The sequence below is a fragment of the Hydra vulgaris genome, chromosome 01 (assembly GCF_038396675.1).
Source record: "Hydra vulgaris chromosome 01, alternate assembly HydraT2T_AEP".
NCBI lineage: Eukaryota > Metazoa > Cnidaria > Hydrozoa > Anthoathecata > Hydridae > Hydra > Hydra vulgaris.
Window position 1 is genome coordinate 63,938,322 of NC_088920.1, and position 27,295 is coordinate 63,965,616.

The 27,295-nt window shown below is 28.2% G+C and overlaps 1 protein-coding gene across 5 annotated transcripts in view; it reads right to left on the reverse strand.

Annotated features, from left to right (window-relative positions):
• The window catches only part of LOC136075525 (acidic leucine-rich nuclear phosphoprotein 32 family member E-like), a 62,473-nt gene extending 35,833 nt beyond the window's left edge, over nucleotides 1-26,640 (reverse strand). For 3 of the 5 annotated variants that reach the window (XM_065788916.1, XM_065788919.1, XM_065788915.1), the window contains exons 1-3: nucleotides 26,507-26,640; nucleotides 8,378-8,499; nucleotides 4,137-4,238 (exon numbers count right to left, since the gene is read on the reverse strand). In XM_065788916.1, coding sequence (XP_065644988.1) covers nucleotides 4,137-4,238; nucleotides 8,378-8,499; nucleotides 26,507-26,618 — 336 coding nt within the window. In that variant the 5' untranslated portion in view covers nucleotides 26,619-26,640. The remainder of the gene's footprint in view (nucleotides 1-4,136; nucleotides 4,239-8,377; nucleotides 8,500-26,506) is intronic. The other 2 variants (XM_065788918.1, XM_065788917.1) reach the window with 1 other exon arrangement.
• Between the last annotated feature and the right edge of the window lie 655 nt (nucleotides 26,641-27,295).

Genomic DNA, 27,295 nt, shown 5'->3' on the forward strand with positions numbered 1-27,295 from the left:
CAAACAGGTTGATCCATTGGTTGACATTCATATCACTCCAGCATCTGTATCTGAAGTGATTTCCTGCCTAGACTCTTCTACAGCTTGTGGCCCGGACAACATACCTGTTATTGTCTTGCAGAAGTGTTCTCCGGAGCTGTCGTCTATACTCTCAAAACTATTCAACAAGTGCTTATCAGAGTCTTGCTTTCCAGCCTACGGAAGATAGGGATAACAGATTCCGCTTTCCAGCCTGCTGGAAAGCGGCATCTGTTATACCTATCTTCAAAAAATTCCGGAGATCGATCTGATTTGTCTAAATACCGTCCTATTAGTCTTCTTCCTATCATAAGCAAGGCTTTTGAATCTTTAATTAACAAACACCTAATTTCTCATCTTGAATCTAATAACTTACTTTCTGACCATCAATATAGATTTCAATCTTCTCGTTCTACAGCTGATTTGTTAACAGTAATAACTGACAGGTTTTATCGTGCATTGGATAAAGGTGGAGAGGTTAAAGCCATCGCTCTTGACATTTCAAAAGCTTTTGATAAAGTTTGGCATGCTGGTTTTCTCCATAAGCTTCCTCCTTATGGTGTATCCGGCAACATCTTTTAGATCATCAAATCCTTTCTTTCCAATCGTAGCATAAAAGTTGTCCTCGATGGACAACACTCTTCTTCTTATTCTGTAACCTCAGGGGTTCCTCAAGGTTCTATCCTTGGCCCTATACTCTTTTTAATCTACATTAACGATCTTCCAGATATTCTCTCATCTAAGGTGGCATTGCTTGCTGATGACACTACCATTTATTCTTGTCGTGAACACCCTCTGATTGCTTGGAGGGGGCATTTGAGCTTGAAAAAGATCTTACTTCTGCTACAGCATGGGGCTTACTGTGGCTGGTGAACTTTAATTCAGATAAAACTCAATTTTTTCAGCCAATCGTTATCGCAATAATTTAGATCTTCCTATATTTATGAACGGTGATGTACTCGATGAGTCACCTACTCTTCATTTTCTAGGAATAACTCTTAATTCCAATCTTTCTTGGAAACCATATATCAAATCAGTTGCAAAATTAGCATCTGCTAAGGTTGCATCTCTTTATCGAGCTCGTCACTTTCTTACTTCGGATTCCATTCTCTATCTCTATAAATCTCAAATCCGGCCTTGTTTGGAAAATTGTTGCCATATCTGTGGCGGATCCTCCAATGATGCCCTTTCTCTTTTAGACAAGGTGCAACAACGCGTTGTAAACATAGTTGGACCTGCTCTTTCAGCCAACCTCCAACCATTTTCACATCGTCGTAATGTTGCTTTTCTTTCCTCATTTCTACAAATACTATAATGGGCACTGCTCTAAAAAGCTAGCTTCTCTTGTTCCATCTATTATAATTCACTCTCGTGTTACTCGTCATTCAATTAAGTGTCATCCTTTTTCTGTGACTGTTCCTAAGTGCTCGAAAAACGCTTATTCGTCTAGTTTTTTTCCTCGAACATCTGCTCTTTGGAATTCGCCTCCTTCATCTTGCTTTCCTGACTCATATAATTTGCAATCTTTTTAGTCGTCTGTCAATCGTTATCTTGCTCTACAATCTTCATCTTTTCTCTTTTAGCAACTTCCAACTTTAATTAGTGGCTGCTTGCAGCCTTGTTGAAAGCGAAGATGTTTAAAAAAAAAAATATATATATATATATATATATATATCTATATATATATATATATATATATATATATATATATATATATATATATATATATATATGTATATGTATATATATATATATATATATATATATATATATATATATATATATATATATATATATATATATATATATATATATATATATGTATATATATATATATATATAACATTTAACATTAGTTTTCTTTTGACAAGAGCCTAATATATTTTGATTGGACGTAGTTCGGGACAATTAGTTGGATTGCAGTGTTTTTCAATGAAATCTTTATGTTTTCTATGCTAGTTTAAAGATGTCCAAGAGTAGTAACATGATGCTAAATTGGGCCAAAGAAAGGGTTACCTGGGTGTGTTTTTTAAAGCAGCAAAAGGCGTTTCTTGAGGCATTCTTTTATATATATTTTGGTGTTAATTGTGACCGTAGTCAGCAACCAAGAGCTTCTCTTACCACATTCACAAATTGTTTGCCAAACTAAGAGTTATTAAGCGAATTTTTTCATTCAACTGCATTTATAATTGGAATTCAGTTTCTTGCGATTAATTGCTGAATAATATTGGTGTCCCGGAAGAGACCAGAAATATGCAGCACAATATGTTTTATCGTCAATAATCAAACAAGATTTTTTGGCACATAATTTTTTATAAAGCAGTTTTGAACAACAAATTGCAACATTTTCTTGCTTTTCTTCACGACGAGGAACTTTTTTTTATAAGATTTATAGCCACATTTTCTCTTCAATCTTTTTTTAGTGAAAGCACTTGTCTGAAACTTATTCGCTAAAGTTCGAACAGAAATCTCCAGTTTTCTGTCTAAGGCATTTTTTTTTTTTTACCAAGATCTCATCTGACAAAACATTTTTTTCTTTTACTTCTGATTTCCTTTTGATTGTACCAGTGTCCTTAAATCGTTTCACAATGCTCTGCAATAATCTCAAAGCAATCTGAAACTCTTTAGAAATTGTTTTGTTTGATACACCAGGATTTTCAATGAGAAAATGCAAAATTTTTTCTCGCCTCTTATCTTAATTTGAAGACATTTCAATTAAGACTTATTGTTTAATAACAGAGTTGTTAAATTTTGAATAACACTAATATAATGTCATTTTAAAAAAATTAGCTATTTAAAATGATGCACAGTTTCTGCAAACACCACATCAGAACACGCGCAGATTTTTCTGGCACATGTCTTAGTAGTTCCATTCTTGCCTACAGTATCTGTATTTAGCTAAACTTGTAATTATTTAATACGCTATTTTTTAATAGGGTATTAAATAATTTAATTAACTCTGAGTTTTTTGTGTTATCGAAGTCATCATCAAGTAGTGAGAAAATTAATTTTACCATGTTTTGACAAAATTTATGGTTTATAATTGTATTTTAAAATTTTTGGGGCAGAAAATTTTTAGTCCTTAAAGTTGATATCATCAATTCTGTATATTTTTAGGTTTTGTCTACATTTTTAGTTTTTGTGTTAATATTTAAGTCTTAGTTTGGTTTGTATAGAAGTTTCTCAGGTTTTAGGCAAAATATAAATGCTAATTTCTTAGATAATTATATTTGTTACCTTTTGGAAAGTTTGAGTTGGTGGGCATAGAGTCCAGAATAGACCATGTAAAAAGAAAAATTTTATTAAGTTTGTTTTTTAAATCCCACATTATCCAATTTTGTAAGAGTGGTGGATATTTTGTATTTAAGATTAGCGATGGTGATAATAATGATTTTTTTTTTTCATTCACCCTTTGTAACTCTAATATTAAGTTTGTTGGATTTTTAGCAGCTATGACCATTATAATATGTATGTATGTATGTATGTATGTATGTATGTATGTATGTATGTATGTATGTATGTATGTATGTATGTATGTATGTATGTATGTATGTATGTATGTATGTATGTATGTATGTATGTATGTATGTATGTATGTATGTATGTATGTATGTATGTATGTATGTATGTATGTATGTATGTATGTATGTATGTATGTATGTATGTATGTATGTATGTATGTATGTATGTATGTATGTATGTATGTATGTATGTATGTATGTATGTATGTATGTATGTATGTATGTATGTATGTATGATGTATGTATGTATGTATGTATGTATGTATGTATGTATGTATGTATGTATGTATGTATGTATGTATGTATGTATGTATGTATTTATGTATGTATGTATGTATGTATGTATGTATGTATGTATGTATGTGTGTATGTAAGTATGTATGTATGTATGTATGTATGTATGTATGTATGTATGTATGTATGTATGTATGTATGTATGTATGTATGTATGTATGTATGTATGTATGTATGTATGTATGTATGTATGTATGCATGTATATATGTATGTATGAACGGTTGCATATATATGTATATAAATTCAATTCATCCAGAGTTTGTTTAATGTTTTATCTATAGCAAGAACTTATAACAACATACAAACTTCTTCTTTTCTGTATAATCTTTGATTTGATTTTGTATTGCTTCTAGTTCGGCTTCTACTTTAAGAATATTTTTTAGATCAAGTTGAAACAGCTTCGACTATAAAAAAACTAATAAAAGCAGTGCAGCACAAATTAATACAATATTAAAAAAATTAATATGTAACAACAATTTGAAAAATTCTCTTTAATGCTCTGTATCTTTATATTTATATGTTTATTTATTTTATTTATATATTTTACTTAGTTCATGTTTACTTAATAAAATATATAAATTTAATGAAGGTATATCTAGCTTTAAAAAAAAAATGTTTATATTATAGTTTCTAAAGTTTTAATAAATTTTAAATAAAAAATTCAGAAAAGTTTGAGTGATTTGCTTCTAGAAAGCAAGGTTACGAAAAAATTAAAGAAAATCAGTTGAAAACACTTTTTACTCTAGCTAGCTAATAATTATTTCTAGTTTTTAGAATATGTTTGTTTTGTAGATCAATTTGACTATTTTTTTGCAGTCTTAAAAATTAGTGTAATACTATAGTTCTATAAGTTGTATAATAGTTGTTTAAATTATATTAGTTATTGTAATCATAATTTTTGTCACAAAAGTTATAAAAAGAAACGAAATAGAAAGGATAAGAAAGTACGGATAAATATAATTAAAAAATAATCATTTTCCTGAACTGAAAAAATAACAAGCAAAAGATTATTTGTACCGCAAGATAATTCATTAAAGAAAATTTACTGCATTAAAATGATAATATTACTATTATGAGAGATCTTGTACTAAGGATTTTATATTTTGCAACAAATGAAAATTCGGCTGTTCCTTCTTCAGATCTCAGTATTGATGGGTACTATCCTTTGATATGTAAAGACTCCAATATTTACATGCTTGGCTTGGGGGTGCAAATATGCATCAATTCATACATTTGTCGTGAAATCAGGTTTGAATGCTTTGATCATTATTTTATGTGCTTCGGCCCAGCGCCTCTTCACTTTTTTTTATTGTTCCCCATCTTCCCAAGACTGCACTCTTTTAGACGGAAATTCTGATTCAATTAACCGTGGCCTCTTTTTTAACTCCTCTGCCAAAATCGTTGCTATTGAAGACTTAAATGCTCATCATACTGAATGACTTGGCTCGAACACTAATAACTCCGCTGGCACTAAAGCCTACAACTTCTGCATTTCTCAATCTCTTATTCAGATAATTACTTTTTTGACTCATTTCCAGACAGCCCTAAGTATTTGTCTTTGCTCCTTGATTTCTGTCTTATGTCTGACCTTAGTTTCCTATAGAAGACTGGGTTTCTTTTTCTGAATTTCTTTGTGACAACCTATGGGTTGATGTGTTTTCTCTCTCCAATAATAAAAGTGCCTCCTACAAACCTCTTGGAACCAGACAGGAATGGAAACCTTTATGCCTTCTAGTCGGTTCCAAGTCGAGCCTCGTTTTATTCTACGTTTTTCTTCTTCTTCTGCAGCTTCTATATCTAATTGTAATAATTGGATCAAACGCCATTTTATTACATCAGTAAATTAATTCGAAAATGTGCTGTCTTATGTTAAGCTCAAATATTCTCAGTTCACTAAATTTTGCATCTTATCTCTGAAGTTAACCTCAGGAGTCTTTTGGAAATTCTTTAACAGCGCCTTAAACAAAGGTAGGTTTAACATTCCATCTCTCATTCATGGTGCTGATCTCATTACCTCTTCCAAGGAAAAAAAATTATTTACTGCAAAAACATTTCTTTTAATTCGACTCTTGAATTATATGGTAATACTCTTCCATTCTAGTTAAGCATGTTGGCTCATTGTTGAATACTAAAATCACTAAAACTTCTGTTGCCAAAAACTTATCTAAATTAAACTCATCTACGGCTTGTGGTCTAGACAACATTCCTGTCATTGTCTTACAAAATTGTTAAGCACTAATGGTAGAGCGCTTGCCTCATAAGGGAGAACATCCGAGTTCAATCCAAAACACGTCTCTGGTAGCACCGCAATCAACTTGTTTTCCGCGCATCAGCTTTGTTCTTTAAGGTTTGTGTTTTTGCTGATTTACTAAGTACTGTGACTAAAAATTTTTCTCGTGCATTAGATTGAGGCGCCTGGGCTAGGGATATTGCTCCTGATCTAAAGATTTCGATAAAGTTTTGCTTGTCTTATTTATAAGCTTGCTTCATATGGTGCTTATAGAAATGTTTTCAAAATTATGTAACTCTTTTCTTTCTAACCGCTTTTTCAAGTCATCCTCAAAGGCCATTTCCAGTCACTTCTGGAAATGGCCTTTGAGGATGACAACCTTACATCTAAAGTGGCTCGATTTGCTGATGACTCAACTTTATATTATATTCCAGTCTTGACAAAAAGTCTTTATCATTGTTTAAAACTGGCAATCTGATTTTACTTCTGTATTAGATTAGCGCTTGCAGTGGCTTGTAAATTTGAACTCCAACAAATATCAGTTATTAAATGCAAACAACTATTGCAATACTGACAATACTCCTATTTTGATGATTAACATCTGCCAAGTTTTCTTCTTTTTATCGTGCTTGCCATTATCTTACTCCAGACTCCATTATCTACCTCTACAAATCTCTTCTTAACCCCGGTATGAAGACTTTTGTCATAATTGGATTGGTTCTTCTAATAACGCTCTTTATCTTCATAACAAGGTCCAAAAAACTTTGTAAACTTAGTTGGATCTGCTCTGTCTACTAAGTTTAAGCCTCTTTTATATTTTCTTAAGAATTTAAGAGAGACTTTGTTAACAGAAAAAAAGATTTAAACTTTTTCATATTTCTTTCTCTATTCTACAAATTCTATCATGGTCACTGCTCAAAGTAGCTATCATCTCTAGTTAGTGAACCAAAACTTATTCATTCAGCAAAGTTCTTATACTTTACCTGCCGCTAGATTCTCTAAAAACATTTATTCTTCCTGGTTTTTCTCACGCATTTCAACCTTTTAGAGCTCTCTCCAATCCTGATGATTTCCTCTTACAACTTTTTAAGCCTTCTGTCAACCAGTTTCTAGCTCATTAACGCTATAGCTAACTTAAAAGTAGTTGCTTGCATCCTTGTTAGGAGTGAATCTGAATTTAAAAAAAAAAATGGGTTATGCAAGAGAACCTCTTAACAAGACCTGTAGAACCAAATAAATATAAATCATAAATGTTTGTTTCATTAACTTAAAAAAAATTTTAATTTATATATAAACAAATGTCAACTCATTAACAAAATTAACAAAATGGTACAACTTATTAAGACAAGTACAATTAACTTTTTTAAAATATTTAAATTTATTTTATTTTATTTAAATTGAGCTTTAGAAAATGTTTTGAAAAATCTGAGTCTTTGAAAAACTTTTATTTGTTTAACAACTAAACAATCTTAAATAAAACCCCAGTCCCCAAACAAGTTGTGTTTTTTTCATATTTTAAGTTAACCTTTAAGACCAAACAAAAAGTTATTTTTAAAGAACTTTAGTTATAACTGGCTAAAAAAATAAAAATAAAAAAACAAAACGTGAAACGTGAACTTTAAACAATATTTTCATTAACAAAAAATGTTTAAACTTCGTAAAGTTTCAAGATCGTATAAAACTATTTGTTGTAAAAATTGATTATAAATAAAGAAAAGTGATATGATTTATATCTTAATATCTTAGTCATGTAGAAAAAATCAAAAATCTGGCTAAAATTATCCAAGTTCAGCTGAAAAATAGCCTGTTTACATTGAAAATTAGCCTGTTTACATTGAAAATATATATATTTATATATATATATATATATATATATATATATATATATATATATATATATATATATATATATATATATATATATATATATATAAAATATATATATATATATATATATATATATATATATATGTATATATATATATACATATATATATATATATATATATATATATATATATATATACATGTACATATATATATTTAATATATATATATATATATATATATATATATATATATATATATATATATATATATATATATATATATATATATATATATATATATATATACACACACACAAACACACACACTCAAGTACACAACTTTCAGAATTAGAATCAGAATTTAGCAATGCCGACCTAACTGCAAACATAAGTTAAAACATAATACCACCCGAAAATTATTTAAAGTTGTCAATAAATTGCAAATAATTATTTCTAACTCTGAGGGTTGCATTTATGAGTATACCTCATTAGCGAACTCTATCTGGACAACTGACCACATTTTATTAATTTCATAAAGACTAGATATCGTATCTTTTAAAGCAATGTTACTATCCACTTTTGCCCATTGCATTAGAGCTAAACTTGCTAAAAATTTAAAAACAAAACAAATGCATATAAAGAATATGTTAATACAAATAAAATATTAAAAATTACTGAAAATTCTAAAATAAAATTATGAAAATAAAAGGTTTACACCACAAAGTGATCCACTGATTTAGATTGGTATCCCTCCTATCAATTAAATGAACTGTTACAAATAATGCATTTTAAATAGGCAATAAATTGTATAAAAACAAAACACAAAATCTTGTATTAGTTTGGATCCCAGTCGTTGCTGTTGCTACTCAAAAATTTAGCGCTAATAAAATTTTCTATTAATAAAAAAAATCAAATCAATAAAAAAAAATAACTCCTCCGATGAAAAACAACCTCTAAAAAATAAAACACCAAAGCAAACTCTGGCATCATAACGTCTCTTCAAGAAAAATATCTATTGGTAAACTATATATGGGTTAGGCAAATTATGCAAATGACTTAACTCTTTTCTTTTTAATAGAAAATTGCTTTCAGTGAATCTCTTATTAAATTGTAAGTGGAGCTCCACAAAGTTTCTTCGTCCAATGTGATTGGTTATCAATGTCAAAAATCTTCTAAGTATTCTTTTATTCCTACCCGAATGCTTTAAATTGACAAACTTTAAACTGACTTAGTCGTAAACTGAAAATGTACATGGCTATCGCAGTTAAATATTGATATATTTATAAAGTTAAGCATGCTAGTAAAAAGAATCTAATGTTTAGCTTTTAACAACTCTAACAACAATATAAAAATGACTTTAAAAAAAATATACATTTAAAAAAAAATATATATATATATATATATATATATATATATATATATATATATATATATATATTTATATATATATATATATATATATATATACAGGGATGCTTTCCCAAAATTTATCAACCGGTTCGCAGTGATATTTTCTTACAAATTTTTTTATTTTTTTAATATTAATAATTCCATCAAAATATTATGGTTGTCAGAGTGGCAGACTAAGTCAATAATATTTAACTATCGTTCATATTCTTTGCAACAATAATGTAATAGGATAAAAGAGAATAAAAAAATAATTCAACGAGGTGAAAATCACTTTCATTTTATTCATTCATTTCAAGAGATTTACATAAAAAGAAACTGAACATAACAAAAAATTGAAATTTCATATATTAGTAAATATTATTGTTATAAAGTAATTATATTATTTACAATATTTCCAAATAGCTAATTGATTTTTAGTATATTCGTTCGGTTTAGATTTTTTAACCCTTGTATCATCTGCCGAGTTATGGTTCTTCAACCAAGTTTTTACATAGGGAACTGCGTTCCAATTTTCCAATGGACGACCAACTAAGTTAAATGTCATCAAATTTGATACTGTCTGCACTGTTAATCTGGCTCTTATATCAGTAATTATGATGTTCATCAAAGAAAATCCTCGTTCTGCTTCAGCACTGCTAACGGCAACCGTTTTAACCATATTTTTCGCTTTTTGAATGTTTTCTGCAATTTTACTAATTTGTTAATTGTCATTGTTTAATACATTTCATTGTTGATTATGTAGTAAACAATCACCATCAACATTTGTTGATGGTCATTGTTTACTACATAATCACGGAAATCATTCTTATCGATATCAAAATTAAAAAATTTTCGAAATTTATCAAAATTATTTTCGGCCTCTATCCACGGAACTACAATATCTTCAATTTCCCATGTGCTCGGCTCTAGCAATTTGCCTAGTTCATAAATAATGCTATTATCAATATTTTTTTTTTACCATTTGGTCCGAGATGAGAACAATCCATCAATCTTAATTTCATATTTTTTATGATGCTGTCAATAAGGGAATCTCTGGGGAGATCTCCATAAATTCTGTTTTCGACGAAGATAATGTTTTTGAATGCTTCAGAGTTTATAACTTCATCCACTTTTTTTTCGTAATGACTGCGACGATCTTTGAGCATTTGAAAAGCGTTAATTGTTCTTCTAATCAGTTGATCTTCCCTGGCAACATTTATATTTCTAGCTTGAAGGGCATTAGATAGTAGAGAGCACTCCTGTAGGATGTCAATCATTAGAGCTAAATCTACTAGAAAACATTTGTTTTGTAGTCGTTTTGCCATTCCAGATATTTTTTGGTTAGAAGAGAACAACGTATACAAAGCAGGGTAGCTCCGCCATACAGCAAGTGCAGATCTTAGGCTGCACGCAGCCCATCTTTGTCCTAACACTCTTCCAATCTTAATTATATCCAAACTAAGCTCCTGGGAAATATCATTCAGTTCTTTTTGGTTTTTATTAGATAAATTTTTATTGAAAAATACAATATATTTTGTCCATGAAAACTTTAAAATGATTAACCTGTTTGATATCTTTTATGGAATCATCTAAAACAAGTTGTAGGCGGTGATTGAGACAGTGCCAAATAATAACATTTGGAAACATCTCTTTTATTCATACGCTGACTCCAGATTTACAACCGAGCATTACGCTAGTACCGTCAGAACAGAATCCTATTAAATTCAGTTTTAAATAATTTGTATCAAATCCAACAGCAAGTAATACACCCAACAAACTTTGAAAAATAGTATTCGCATCTTGTGCTTCAAGTTCCACAATATCTACGAATATTATTGGGGATATTTTAGAAGATGCTACTGTAGAAGATTCTACTTTGATGAAAACTATAAGCGTTGATTTACTGGAAATGGTGGAAGCTTCATCAATAACAGTACAAATTTTTAAATTATTCTTAATAATTGATATAAACAATTCTTTTTTAGTTTCTTGCGCGATATGCTCTACTATCTTACTTGCACTGTCGAGAATGAAGTCCGGTTCCCATCTCCAACCCGTTTTTTACTTGAAGCTCTATTATACTTTCTATATCTGAAAACGGACGATTTCTTTTCACTAGACTGTAAACAGTGTTGAAGATTCTTGTAGTAGAACTAATAAATTTTTCGTTCATCTTATCGATGCATGCTGTAAAAGTTTGTTTTTTAAGTATCTTGGCATGTTCAACAGCTAGTTTCTATGCTTTTGATACAAAATGTTCACTCGTTTTTTTTTCTTAAAGATGCTTGTTGCACTATTTTGTCTTTCCCCGATGTCGTAACGTTACATTATTTCCATTCCTGAGATATTAGTTTTGATTCCATTTTTAGACAATACTCACATCCCAATTTCTGATTACTGACAAATAGCCCATCATATTTAATTTTAAACTCCTTCAACTGTTTTGCATTCCAACAGCTTGGTAAATTATTATTGTCCTCATTTTGGTAACTAGGAATCTCTAGTATTTCTTCCTGTAAAGTTCTTGAAACAGCTTCTACCTCTGTTATAGTCGACCTGCTATCATTACTTACTAATGTTTCCTCTCTTATTTTTTTCGAGAAATATGTGGTTAACATATTTTGTCTCTTCATCTACAAAAAATAAAATAGGTATTTAAAAATTCATAAAAAGGTGAATATCAGACCAAAGTAATAACACTACAGTGTTGTTACTTTTATAACACTCTTTTAAGTTACATTTATAGTTTGTTACATTTATAATTTATTGTTTGATTAACAAATAATCAAGCTATTATAAATAAAAATAATTTGGTTAAGTAATTCCAAATTTTAATTAAAGTAGTAATGCATCTAGAAAAAATACAATGGATATTTAAACAATGTTAAAAACCAAAGCAACTGTTACGAATTAAATATTTTTGACGCTACACGTGCATGTTAATGTTAGCATTTCTAAACTGTTACTAACGGTCCGGAAAAAACGCCCGTTAACTTTAAAATCAACCAATGAAAACACTGGTAATTTACATATTAGGAGAAATCTAAATAAAAAGGGGAGGGGAGGACTAATTAACTGAAAGACTTCTATAAAGTAAAAAATTAGAATCGCAATGAAAACTTAATAAAATATTCAAATTGTTTATATAAAATTGCACCAAATGGTAAATAAATTTTATTTGAATAATTTTTTTTTGCCAAAGGAAAAAAATTTTATTTTCGCTTATTTTAATTGCCGGTTTGCACGAACCATAGAATTTACATCTAACGGTTCGCACGAACCGGTGCGAACCGGTAGAAAAGCATCCCTGTATATATATATATATATATATATATATATATAATATATATATATATATATATATATATATATATATATATATATATATGTATATATATATATATATATATATATATATATATATATATATATATATATATATATATATATATATATATATATATATACACAAGAACACATATATATACATACATACCAAGCAATAATAAAGTATTTTAGTTCATGCTGATCAAAAGTGTTTACAACTTAGATAAATAGTAAAATCAATTTCCATCTCATTATTTCTTAAACAACCACTTTATTTATAAATAGAACTCCCTTTCAAAGAGATATCAAGTACCAAAAGGGGTTTAATCATTATTCATATCATAAATATCAAAAGTTATGATGGGAGAGAGGCTCAAGCTCGGCAGAAAAAGCAGATGTAACTACATTTACAATGCGTTTTTAGACATATGATGCAATTATGATGCAGTTGATGTACTACCCACTATTTAAACCCTTGTTGAAACAAGCGCTTTATAATACTGTTACTACTGCTACATTTATACTATAATTACAAAAAAATCACCCAGCGCACTATGAGTCCAAATTGCGAAAAAGTGGCCAAAACTTTTTTCCGATTATTTCTTTTTAAACAGAAAGTAAACTGTATTTAAATTCAACATAGAGCCGTTTTCTGTAAAGAAAGTTCAAAGCTTTGTTTTCTTAAAATACTTGTTGCAAAGAGTGCATCTAGAATCTAGTGCATCAAAAAATAAATTGCTAATCAATGAAGAACTGTTTAATAGATAGAGTATTCATTAGGAACTAATAGGAGGAAAGCTTCATGGTAGTTTCTAGTTTAGAATTATTATTTTTGTTTTTAAAAGCCATGATTTAAAACATAAGTTTTAATAAAAGATATATATATAACAGGGCAGGTGAGACCCCTCAGTTGTGATGGAGCAGGAAACTCTAATATTAAATAAGAGATAAGAGGAGCTCTTAAACCGTGGATAACAATCACAAGGTGCCACAATAAAAATACTAAATACTGTTCGAGAAGTCTATTATCCATTATAATAATGTAAAGAGGTTATCAAACAGTTTTTTTGTTGTTGAAAATTTAGGTTCACAGTTCCACACTTGTGTGGTTAAGGCAGTTTTTTATAATATCATTTTTTAACATTATCATAATGGAAATAGTTTATCAAATAATGATGTTACTTATATTTATTTTAGTTTGGCTAAAACTCATACAACTGTGACACGTGCAAAATCAAGTCCTGGAAAATCCGATTTGGGAGAGAATATTAAAATGTTTTCTAAAGATCTTTCAGGTCAAACTTACCAATCTGATAATTATCAGCCAACGATGATGTCTGCAGATCAAGCTTTATCACTTAAAATTTAATGTAAATTGAGTGATATACAATACCAGATTATTTGAAACTTATCTCTGATGCAAAATGCTGACATTTATTCCCCATTAAAAGCAATCCTAAAATCAAAAGAAAATTGTTATCCAGAGAGTTTGCATATTACAGAAACGTCTGCAAAGTGTAGTTTGCAGAACATGGTTAACCAAGCAGCTTAAATATTTTGATGAAACAGTTACACGTGGAGTATTTAATTTGAAATGTGGCATGGATGATGCAACTTCGCAAAGTATTTATAATCAAAGATTTGATGATACTGATCTTACTACTGGAGTGCAAAATGAACAGTCAGTATTTCAAACTGCAATAGTTCCTTTGAAATTAAAAACTCGGGGTTCAAACATCTGGAGTAATCCTTAACCATCTAGCCCTCATTTTTTTAGATCTCTTGAACAACAATACCTTTTGGAAACAAATGGACTCATTGCAGCAGAAGAAATAAATCTTAGAAAATAAATCGAAAATCTGCAAGACTATATTTTAGATCTAGATCTTCTTAGTAATGAAAAGCACTGTTCCATAAAAATTAAAATTGTTGTTGACTTGACTATATTAAATGGCAAGTCGGTTAATGCTATCATGTTTTTGAATTCATCACAATTGTGCAATGTTTGTTTTGCTAAACCGAGTGAGATGAACAATCTAGTAAAATTCAGAATGTTTACTTTATATAAAAAATCTCTTACTATTGGACTATATACATTGTTGGATTAGACTTTTTGAGTATGTGCTACACTTAGGATATAAAATGAAAATGAGCTAAAAAAATGAAATTCAGAATCAGTTTAGAAGCGAGCTCAGCCTTGTTGTCGATATGCCAAAGCATGGCTATGGTTCCTTAAACACAGGAAAAACAGCCAGAAGAGCATTTGACAATGCAGATACTTTTGCAAACATTACAGGAGTTGATGTTAAAATAATTGTTAGATTGAGAAATATAATGAAAGCTGTGTGCAGTGGATATCATCTTGATTTCGAGCCCTTCAAAGAAATATCGTTTAGCATCTTCTGAAATAATAACTGAAAAATATAACTGGTACATAATGCCATTTTAAAATGCTTTGAACACCCAATAGGTATAGATTCAGAAGAGGCAAAGGAAGCACAAAATAAATACATTCGAAATGCAAGACTGAACCATACATATAAAACTTCAAGAAAAAATGCAATGGAAAACCAATATCATTATCTGCTGTTACGTAGTGATCCAATAGAACAATCATTCATCTTCAAAAAAACTAAATCTATTGGTGCTGTTAACTAAGATTCTGAAGTTGTAAACCTTGTGCTTGATGAGCAATAAATATTTTTTAAATATTAATTTTTACTATATTACTAAATGTTGCAAATATTGGCTTTTATAACTTGAGATCTTTTAAACTTTATATATATATATATATATATATATATATATATATATATATATATATATATATATATATATATATATATGTATATATATATATATATATATATATATATATATAAATAAAGTTTAAAAGATCTCAAGTTATAATAATCCTGAAATTAAGTCTTGCAATTGTTGTTCTAACCCCCCTCCCCGGCCTTTTTTAATGTTTTTTCTGAAGCAATTGACATAAAACCAAAATGGAGCAAATTTGAGCAGCTAAAAAAATTTTTTTTCTATACCCAATGCATTCATAATAATGTGGTAGAAATTTAAGAGGGGCGATTGGTGGACATTATAAGCTTTATCACTTTTGTGACCGTGAAAATACATATTTTGAAAATTTTACTCCTTTCTTCAAAAACCCAAAATCGAAAGCTAAAAAACCGAGTTAATACTTCTTTTTTGATTAAAAAAATATTAACAATAATATAAGAAAATGAAATTTAAAAAAAGTTGACAAATGTTGTATAATAATATAAAAATTCTGTTATTTAAAAAAAAATACAAATGTTCGTGAATTATTCTGGGAATTTTTATTTTATTTTTTAAACACGATAGATCACTCCCAAAACATATACAGCACATGGGTAAATATACTTTCTAAGTTATAAAAAATATATATAAATTGGAATACTATTGAAAAACGACTTTTGGCCACATTTTTGTGATTGGATTCATAGTGCAGCGTTTAGTGCTTTAAATTAAACTTATGCAAAAGCACTTTACTAACACCAGAAGAAAATCTTCAAAAAATAAAAGCCTAATAATTTATTACACAAAAAACAAAAACAAATATTGTCCTTAATATTAGTAGTAAAGAATTTTGTTAAATGAAAAAATTCAACTAACATCTACTGGGTGTTAGTGGTCATAAGTTTTGTCTGTGCTTTTGGTTTAAATATTTAAATAAATAATTAAGAACGTTTTTTATAATTTTATTTAATATTACCAAAATGAAAAAATTATATCTATTTGGCTTGTAACTTGTTTATCACCTAGCTCCTAATGAACCACTACATGATAACTCTATGCATGTTTGTTGAAACATCATCCCAGCTGAAGAGTTTTTTCTTGTACACAATATTCTTCAAGTAGCCCCAAAGAAAAAAGACCATCAAAAAAGTTCTTGAAGAAGAGTAGGCCGTTCGATTGGACCTTGTTAGCCTATTCATTGTTGAAAGAATTAAAGCAGCTTTTTATTTAAGGCTATAATAACTCTTTAAGTCTTTATAAATATGAATCATCTCTGGACAAAGCGTTAAAAAGGTATAGATCAACTAGATCACTTTAACCACACCACATCATTTCGCTTTTCTTTCAATTGTTAATAGTGTTTGTTTTGTTGATTAGAGTAGGCCCAATAGATACAAATATTAGATTTAATAATACCATTCAGCATATTTTTGCATTATATAACCAATTAATCTTATTTAGCAAGATGGAGTTTTCTTCAAACTTTGTCAACATAAAATTGCAGACTAAATTCTTTTGTTGAAGTCTAAATTTTCACTTGATTACTTAATTGCATTGGTCTGAATAAGTCTTTAACAGGAGACATATGCCTTACCTGACTACCCATATGATTTTTTTGTTTTAACAATTTGACCATGACTCTTTGAATGTTTTGACAAATTGCTTGTTTTAAATATGCTGAAAAATTAATTAAAGAGGAAATGGAAAAAAAAATCAGACACCCTAAAAATGAGAAAATAAACACATGATTTAAAAATAAAACTATAAGTATATATATATATATATATATATATATATATATATATATATATATATATATATATATATATATATATATATATATATATATATATGTATATATATATATATATATATATATATATATATATATATATATATATATATATATATATATATATATATATATATATATATATATATATATATATCTTTAAAAGTCATATTTTGTTATACGATATGTATATAAATAAATTGATTTTAATAAAAAAGGCAGCGTATAAATATTTATTTTTTTAAATATATTTTAGATATAATAATATATTTGCAATATTTTGTTGACCTATTGTGGTCAGCGTCATCAGGTAATGAAGAAAACGTTACAAAACAACATAAACCCAACCGTTTAAAAAAGAAGACATTAAAAAGCAGAAAATATAAAAACCAATCAAATAATATAACAGTGACGTCAGTTAAATTTCTGTCAAAATTGGTCCCCAAGTTTTTACACTATCCCCGTCATCTTTTCTTTTTGGTCTCACCAATATATATACTTCCGCATGAGCATTTAAGCTCGTAAACACCCGGATTCGAGTTCGGTGGTAGTTTTGTTTTGTTGCTGCATAGTATGTTATTTAAATTGGGAGGTAAAGTAAATATAACTCTGATGTTTTGTTTTTTAAACTCTCTTCGGAGTTTAGGGCCAACAATAGGTATCCAAGGTAGTTTAAAAAACTGCTTATTTAAGTGTTTAGATGTAGTATTTTTTGAAACGCGGTCTACGTAGTTTTTGGTTATTTTAATAAGATTACTTTTGTTATAGCCGTTTTCTAAAAATGTATCTATGAGGAAATCAATCTCTTGTAAGAGGTGTTTTTCAAAGCAGATTTGTTTTGCTCTGCAAAGAAACCCTTTGAAGATGCCAGTAACTATGCTTGGGTTGATGTTAGAGTTTGGTTTTATTTGAACATTGGTTATCGCATCCTTACGGTGTATTTGAAATTCATAAAATCCGTTTATTGTATTTAATAAGATTATATTAATAATATTAAACTCTTTAACTGATGAATACACAAAATATTAGAAAAAAAAGGATGTTATCTAAGATAAAAGATGTTTTGTATCAGAGATCAGTTTTTAAAAACCTTAATCTGGCTCACTTTGATAATTGATGTTTTTGGAATACAGCTTTTTAATTAAATAAAGATTTTAATGTTAGTCCACAACATGAAGATTGACAAGCAAATTTATTTGTATTAATTTTTAATCCATTCTCTAATCAACACCAAAGAGCCTGTAAAAATCAAAAATGGTCAAGTTCAGGAGCCACGGAACATTCTAGAACATGCCGTGGTACTTTTGATTGGCTGAATCCTAAAACCTTGGCAGTCATTCCAGAATACAGGATAAGAAAAGTTAAAGAATCCCTGGAGATAAATAAAGCAAGAATTTGACACGAGATAGGTATTGGGCAAACTGTTCTAAAGAGAGATGACGGGAATAGTGTGAAAACAAAAACTTGGGGACCAATTTTGACAAAAATTTAACTGACGTCACTATTATATTATTTGATTGGTTTTTATATTTTCTGCTTTTTAATGCCTTCTTTTTTAAACGGTGGGTTTTATGTTGTTTTGTAACGTTTTTTTCATTACCCGATGACGCTGACCACAATAGGTCAACAAAATATTGTAAATATATTATTATATCTAAAATATATTAAAAAAAAAATAGTTATACGCTGCCTTTTTTATTAAAATCAATTTATTTATTTATATATGTATATATATATATATATATATATATATATATATATATATATATATATATATATATATATATATACTGCAGGCCAAAAGTTTTCGGACACTTGATATTTTTATATAAAAAGCTAAAACCTATCCTTTATCATTAAATTAATCAATAATAATAATTTATAATACTTAAACTTACTAAGTTTAAGTGTTTATGTAAGTTTGAGGTCAGTAATTGGGTATTACTGACCTCAAACTTACATAAATAAGTTTGTTTTTTTAGTTGTTTATTTTAACTTGATATATAGCGTTACATTACTCTTAAGAGTTTGGTCTTGTTAAAGTTATTTATTTGTTGAAACATGAAGTAAATATTTATAATATAATGATAGCCGGCTAAAATGATTTAGAATATTTAGTTTTCATTTGGTACTAACGGTTGCATTAAAATATCTTGAAAAATATTTTTAAAATTTATAATTTAACTATTTAGTAAAAAAAATATGGGTAAAAAACCTTCTTTAATGGTTGCAAAACGTTCTGAAATAATTACATTACACAAAGAAAGTTATTCAGTTTGTAAAATTTGCAAAAAAGTAAAAGTTGCCAGAAGTACTGTACAAGAAACCATCAAACAATGGAAAGAAGCAGGCATTTTTGAAAACAAAAGAAGATCTGGTAGATCACGGAAGACAACAAAAGCAGAAGATTATAGTATAATATTGATGAGTAAAAGAAATCGAAGACTTACGGCCCCGGAAATAACTTCAGGGTTTGATAGGAGTCATTCAAAATCTATTTCATTAACCACTACGAAACGACGTCTTAGACAAGCACAACTTTCTGACCTTATATCGGTCAGGAAGCCGTTGCTACGGATTGGAAATAAAAAGAAAAGGTTATAATGGGCTTTAAACCACCAAAATTGGACAGAAGAAGACTGGGTAAAAGTACTCTGGACCGACGAATCCAAATTTGAACTGTTTGGGCAAAGACGTAGAACTTACATCAAAAGAACAACAAAAGAAAAAATGATCCTAGAGTGTTTAGTGCCGACAATCAAGTATGGTGGTGGGTCAGTTATGGTATGGGGATGTTTTTCTTCAGCTGGTGTAGGTGACCTAGTTAAAAATGAGGGTATTATGAAAAAAGAACAATATAAAACAATTCTAGAAAACAATGCTATACCTTCTGGCTTAAGAACTATTGGTCGTGGTTTTGTTTTTATGCAGGACAATGACCCTAAACACACCTCAAAATTATGTAAGAACTTTATAAAGGAACAAGAGGATAATGGTGTCCTCAGAAACATGACCTGGCCGGCATTATCACCAGATTTGAACTCAATAGAGTTACTGTGGGAAGAATTGGATAGAAAGGTTAGACAAAAATGCTCAACATCCAAAGAGCACCTGTGGCAGATATTAAAAGAATTCTGGTTATCAATTACATGTATGTATATATATATATATATATATATATATATATATATATATATATATATATATATATATATATATATATATATATATATTTATATAAATATATATATATTTATATATATATATGTATATTTATATATATATATATATTATATATATATATATATATATATAAATATGTATATATAATATATATATATATATTTATATATATATAACTTCTTTCCTTTTTACTACTTTTTACTTCATTAATTCAGTTAAAAAAGTTATTGTTAAAATCTAATCTAAGCTAATGAATTTTTTTTTTATTTTTTGCTTAACTTTCAATGAATTGTTATTTATTTTACTTTTATACAAGTTGGTTTTAAAATATACTTAAATATTACGGTTTTTGTAAATTACGTACTTGTTTATTTTTAATTTTTCGTTCTTTATTGAAATATTACTTTATAACAAGTTAATATGTATTTTATTTTTATATTTTTCAATACATACTTTGTATAATATGGGTATTTAATATGGCACATGTAAAAACTTGCTCTTTAATTTATTTTTTTGTTTTTGTTTCTTTCTTTTCATTCGATTTTTCTTGTCTACTTGATTATTACTCTTAACATGAATGTTGCTCTTGAAGTATTTCTTAAACTAATGGTTATTTATTGTTTACATTTATAATTTTCAATAAATAATTCGTAAAGTATAAATATATTATACGGTTATTGTAAATACGTACGATTGGGGCTCAGTGATAAGACAAAATAACGTCTTCTTCTTGCCCCGCCCCGTTTTTATTTATAAACTTTTAAATTGTAAAAGTTATTAAACGACGAAATAAACAAATAAACAAACAAACAAAATTTAAATATAATATATATATAACTATTGATAAAAATCGACATTACATAAACCGCTTAATACATAATTACAATTAAAATTATTAAGAAATTTTAATATAAAGAAACCACGTAATTGCCATAGAAAGTTCTTGAACTTTCTGCACTAATTTTACACTCCTCCTTTGTTCTTAAGGATCATACAATTAATTATGGTCATATTTTGAGGCATGCGCCGTTCTCGAGTACTTCGTGGCAAAACCACTTCAGTTTTTTTGGAATCCATTTTGGCCTCACCTTTGGTTAGTATTATGTCTTCTTGACTCGTTTCCAACACACTTTTACTTTGCTTATCATGGTTTTTTGCGTTATTGCGACCGCTGTTTGTGTTCATTTCTACTTCGACTTTAGCAATACCACATAATCTTTAAGTGTCATTTTGAGATCGGATATGTTTTCCGTGACAAGGAACGCCATTAACTTGTACAACTTGTTTTGAATTATTTTGAGTTAGTTTTGATGACTGCCACTTAATATAGCACTTTGCATTAGGTGGTTTTAACCATACGTTATCACCATTTTTAAACATTTTGTTTATGACAGCTTTTGCCAGAAGATTATATTTTCTCAATTCAATTTGATACCTGTATATTTTTCCATCGGGCTTGCATTGTTTTTGTGCTGAAACTTTGTACCAATATACTGCTTCTGGTATTGACATTTGCGATCTTTCTGCAATTCCCTTAATTGTACGATAGTTTTTTTCCACTATTCCATTTCCTTAGGGATAATAAACAACTCGAAACCTAATGCGCACTCGCTAACCATCAAGAAAACTTCTCAACTCTTTAGTTTTAAAAGCTGCTGTGTAATCAAAGTTTTGAATGGTGGTCCTAGCTCACTAAAAACGTTGTGTTCGAGTCATTCTACAGTATAAACTCGAAAGTTGAGGCCACAATGCGTATCTTGAAGGTTCTCAATCAATTAGAGTAAAAAATTTTTCTGTTCCAAAATTTGTGATATCCATGGCCACTCTTTCCCAATTTTCTTCAACGCTAAATTTTCCCTTCACCCATTGCTTAGTTGCTAAATCTATTGACTAACATGGATCACCATTTTTAATTACAGCTCGAACGTCATTTTTGGAAGCGTTTAAAATTACTTTACGCTTGACTCACTTTGGAGTGAATCGAGCGTTTAACGTTCGAATGAATCCAAAGTGTCGGGTTCTCTAATGTATGCTAAAAACGGATTCAGCCTCTGCAACTACTACTACAACGGAATTATTCAAATGCTCTGCTTCTGTCAATTGATTCAACCATCTGCTTCGAATTCTTGTCAATGCGTCAGCTGTATTATCTTTTAAAGGAACAAATTTTACATTAACAATAAGACATATACTTTAATATATTGTAGCAGAACGTTTAGTGTTTTTCGTCTTTATCAATAATGGCACACACAACAGGTTTGATGATCATTGGAGCAGCATTCAATCAAAAACCAAGTCGTGTCAAACAACACTTTTTGTTTCGAAAAACCAATGCTTGTAATGGTCAAAGAGATTATTCAGTTTTTAACTAGAGATAAGCCAAAAAACCAGCAATTATTGTGTAAATCAATAATTGCTGATTTATTTTCCCTTTTTCTCCATTTCCTCAGCTTCTCAACACACATATTTGTATCTTTGTATACATCCAAAACGGGTGTTACTTTATTATCTTTATTTTGTTGGATAATAGCTATTAAAGGAATTTTTCCTTTGGCTGGTTCTATCTTATTTTTTTCATATTCAATTGACCATTTACGATTGATCCCATCTCGTAGTTCGCCTTTATATTCTGCTCTTGCATATTTTGGTATAACGTATTGAAAAGCTTTGTTAAACAATTGGTTAGGGCCTTCTCCATCTATCTATTTCTATTTAATTTCCTATTTGACACCATTAAATATTGCTTTATGATCTTGTTTTTTAATTTCAATTTTATTGACTATACTTTGTTTGAGACTGCCGTTCCGCACGAGCTGAATCGAAACTTTTCCATTCCATACGGGGAAATAAAAACTTCTCCTAGCAATTTAATGAAGCTCATTCCAAGCATGATATCAAATCCACCGAAATAATTTTGAGTCGGACTTCGATACCATCAACCTCAATAATGTCAACCGCTGATCCATTACATTGATGAATTTTGGGATTTATTTCGGTTTTCTGACAACGGTTTATGATTTATAACTGACTTTGAATATCCCGTATCTACCATAGCTGTCACCAACATACCATTAACATTTTGATGACTAATAGACAATGCGCAAATTCCATCATTGTTCAGGAGCAAGGTAGCGCACATTCCTTCCTCCTGCACTCGTTTTCCTGCGTCTTTAAGGATTTTCCACCCACGTGTCCTTCATCCCCACATTTAAAACATCGAAACATACTCTTGTCAGGTTCTTTGCAAGGAAACAGTTTCTCGCAATATGATTTTACCTTTTACAGTTGTAACGCAGCAACGGAACATTTTTACATGTATATATATATATATATATATATATATATATATATATATATATATATATATATATATATATATATATATATATATAAATTAGTAAAAAACACTTATTTAACTTTTATCTTCGACTTTAAGTTTCACCATTGCTGGATCATCAGGAAGAGTTACTAAATCTCAAAAAAAATTCAATTTATAGAAAAAAATATTTTACAGGAAGTTATAAATTATTATAAAAAATTTTTAATTACTATATTTTTTTGTTAACGGGAAGTTACAGAAAGAAATTATGAAATAATTTTCTTTGGAATGGGGATAGTTTAATTTGGTCATTTGTTTTTATAATTTTTTAAGAGGTATTTATTTTCGTGCCTACATTTAGAAATTAATTCAGATTGTTTATTTAATAAATTTTCTTGATTTAAATGAGTAATTATTTCAAATGGTGAAACTTCAAGTCGAAGATAAAAGTTAGATAGGTGTTTTTTACTTAATTCTTTAAGAACATTGAGCACTCTATTTGTTAAATATACTAACATAATTTACATATATATATATATATATATATATATATATATATATATATATATATATATATATATATATATTATATATATATATATATATATATATATATATATATATATATATATATATATATATATATATACTTGATTATAAATAAACTTAATGACAAACAAAATTTAAAATGATTTCACTATAACAAGTCTTTCCAAAAATAACTAAGCTGGTATGGGGTAAATAGAACGCTATGACATGTTTTATAAACCATACAATAGTTAATAAATGGTGTGCAAATTCCTTTTAACTTTTTATTGCTTTACGTTAAAAATATTTACATTAAAAAGTATATAAATAAATTTTACAAACAACTTTAAAAACTTTCTATACTGACAAGAAATATAAAATATTGTAAAAACATTTTTAAAAGTTGTTGTTTCTGATAATATTGATGCATAAAATTTTTAAATCGATTTTAGACTTTTTATCTTCATTAGGTTATTTCAGACAGTCGCAGTATTAAAATCACTCAAAGCCAAACGTTCTTCTTTATTTATATTAGCTAAGTAGGATACCTCATCATTCTTGGTCCTCCTATTGTATCTCATCTAAATTAATGGTCTTTCTGAAAATTTATAAACTTTATTTTAATTTAGCTTGGTTTTTTTAGTGCAATTTTAAAATGCGCAAATTGTTCAAACACGGAAAGAGGATTGGTTAAGTTGTCAAAATAAATTTATCATATGCATGGTCAGGACAACACAGGTTTCCTGCGAAACCTCTCATTCTCTTGTTACAGCGGTAACTATTCAAAACTTTTTTTGATTGCAATATTTTTCTCCCTAAACTTGTTTACAAAATTTCGAGTTGTTTTCTTATGAGGTGGCAAAGATATATAAATATATATATATAAAAAGCAAGACTTGACAATTTTTGGTTGAAACAGATTTTCAATCATGAAATCATATAAGTATGTTTTTATATATAAGCATGTCAAAATTATTAATAAAACTTTATATACAGATTGATTTTTATTAAATATATTTTAATAACTGGGAGCAATTTGAAATCGAAAACACAAATGAAACTTTTAAACACACTGTACTAAGAAAAATCTTGAACTTTTTCTAAATAAACGTAATTCATTCAGTAAACTGATTCTCAGGTACTCATTAAAATTAGTATTTATCTATCAATTCGAGCCAAAATCTGGATTAAAAAAGTGTTTTTAAAGAAAAATCTGGTTCAGACATTGTTAAACGATAAAAGAGCAAAATGATACAAAAAATATTTTTTGTGTGTGTGCAAAAAGTCAAGACTCTTTTATGGTATTCACTGTTTTGATAAAATATCTAAACTACATTATATTAATAAATAGCATTATGTTATAACAATATTCTAAAAGGTTTAATAGCAAACTAACTCACAATAACAAAACATGATTCAAACTAGACTTCAGAATAATATTCATGAATAATTTCAGAATTATTCAAACGTTTTTGTGAGTAAAGCTATGCTAAGAAATAAATTGAAAGGCATATTGCTTTGGATTCTTAAAATTAGTTTTTTAAAACATATGATTGGATCATGAGCTGAAACTGAGGAGACGTCTAGAGCAAGAGTGATATTTTTATTTATGAATAATACCAGATATTAAATATTTAAATGTGCCATAAAGCACGGTAGTAAATTATAAGCCATAAAAATGCGTAATACACATAACTTTAAAATATAAACAATAATATGTTTTTATCCTGCTTTCAAAATATGTTATGAGTTTAGTTAGAGATTGTAGAAAGTAATTCATAGAGCTTTGATTTGTAGTCCAGTGTTAAAAAAGCTGTTGGTCTTTTAGAAATTCAACATTATTGAGTTAATTTTTTTATTTAAGTCACCTTCCCAATGCTCTAACAAGAACCATTACAGTCAGAGAGTTTGATAGTTTTTCAAAAAAGTCATTTTCAAATACTATATCTCCAACCCTAAAAAACCTTGGCCGCTACACAAATGAAAAGGTTGAGCATTGTACTTGTAGAGAAGTAGGGTGGATTTGAACTTTGAACTTCATGATTATGAGCCAAAAGTACTACTACTAATCTACTGCGTATTAAGTAATGAACTGCTGTTACTAGCTATTTAAAAAAGTTTCAGGAAAATCTAATGCAATAAAACTTTACTAAAAAACATTTAAACACTTTGAAAAGCTTTTCTTGCGTGTATTTCTTAACTCTAGGTAAAGAAATATATGCAAAGAAAAAACTTTTTGAAAGAAAAAATATCAAGAACTGGTCAAATGAATAAATAAAATATCAGTTATACTTTACCATTCCTTCGTTCTATAGCTGTTTCCATTAGACAATCATAAACCCTCTTCTCTTTTGAAACAGCAAAATCAAGTAGATTGTATGCGTTCATTTCTTTTCTGTTGTTATTCATAACTTTTTAATTTTTCTAAATTTAAATATATACTATCAATTTATCAATCAAATATTTAATATATATTTACATTAAATAGTTTTTATTTTCGCTAACAATTACAACATTTATTTTTTGTAAGAATACTCTTTAGTTTCATGAAATATCGTGACATTAGAACAATAAGGTTTGAACAACCACCAACATGAAACTGAGATAAGTTTAAAGTTTTAAACCATTATGTATTTTGTTAAGATTTAAGTTTTTGGTTGAAAAATACTTTTTGTTTGTTTAAGTAAGGGTACTTAAACTTTTTTAATTAAAAAGCTTTGTGTAAGCATCATTAACGTCAAAAAATGTATATTTGTTGGTTGGAATCTTGCTGCTCTCAGATTTTGATATTATGGAAGCAATAAGGTTCTAACCACCATTAGAACCATACTGTTCCTACTTATTTTCACGTATACCATACTAATTTTTATAGGTTTTAACTTTTTGATAATTGAAACAATGCAAAACTGATAAATAGAAATACTTTTTATTAAACAATATTAAATGAAGAATTAATTATAATGATTTTCTTGTTATTTAAGAAATGCTTTATAATAACTCTGATCTTCTTAATTCTATTTTTAAATATGTTTGATTCTGTTATAATTAAAGATTTTAACACATATGCTAAAATCTTTGAAATCGTT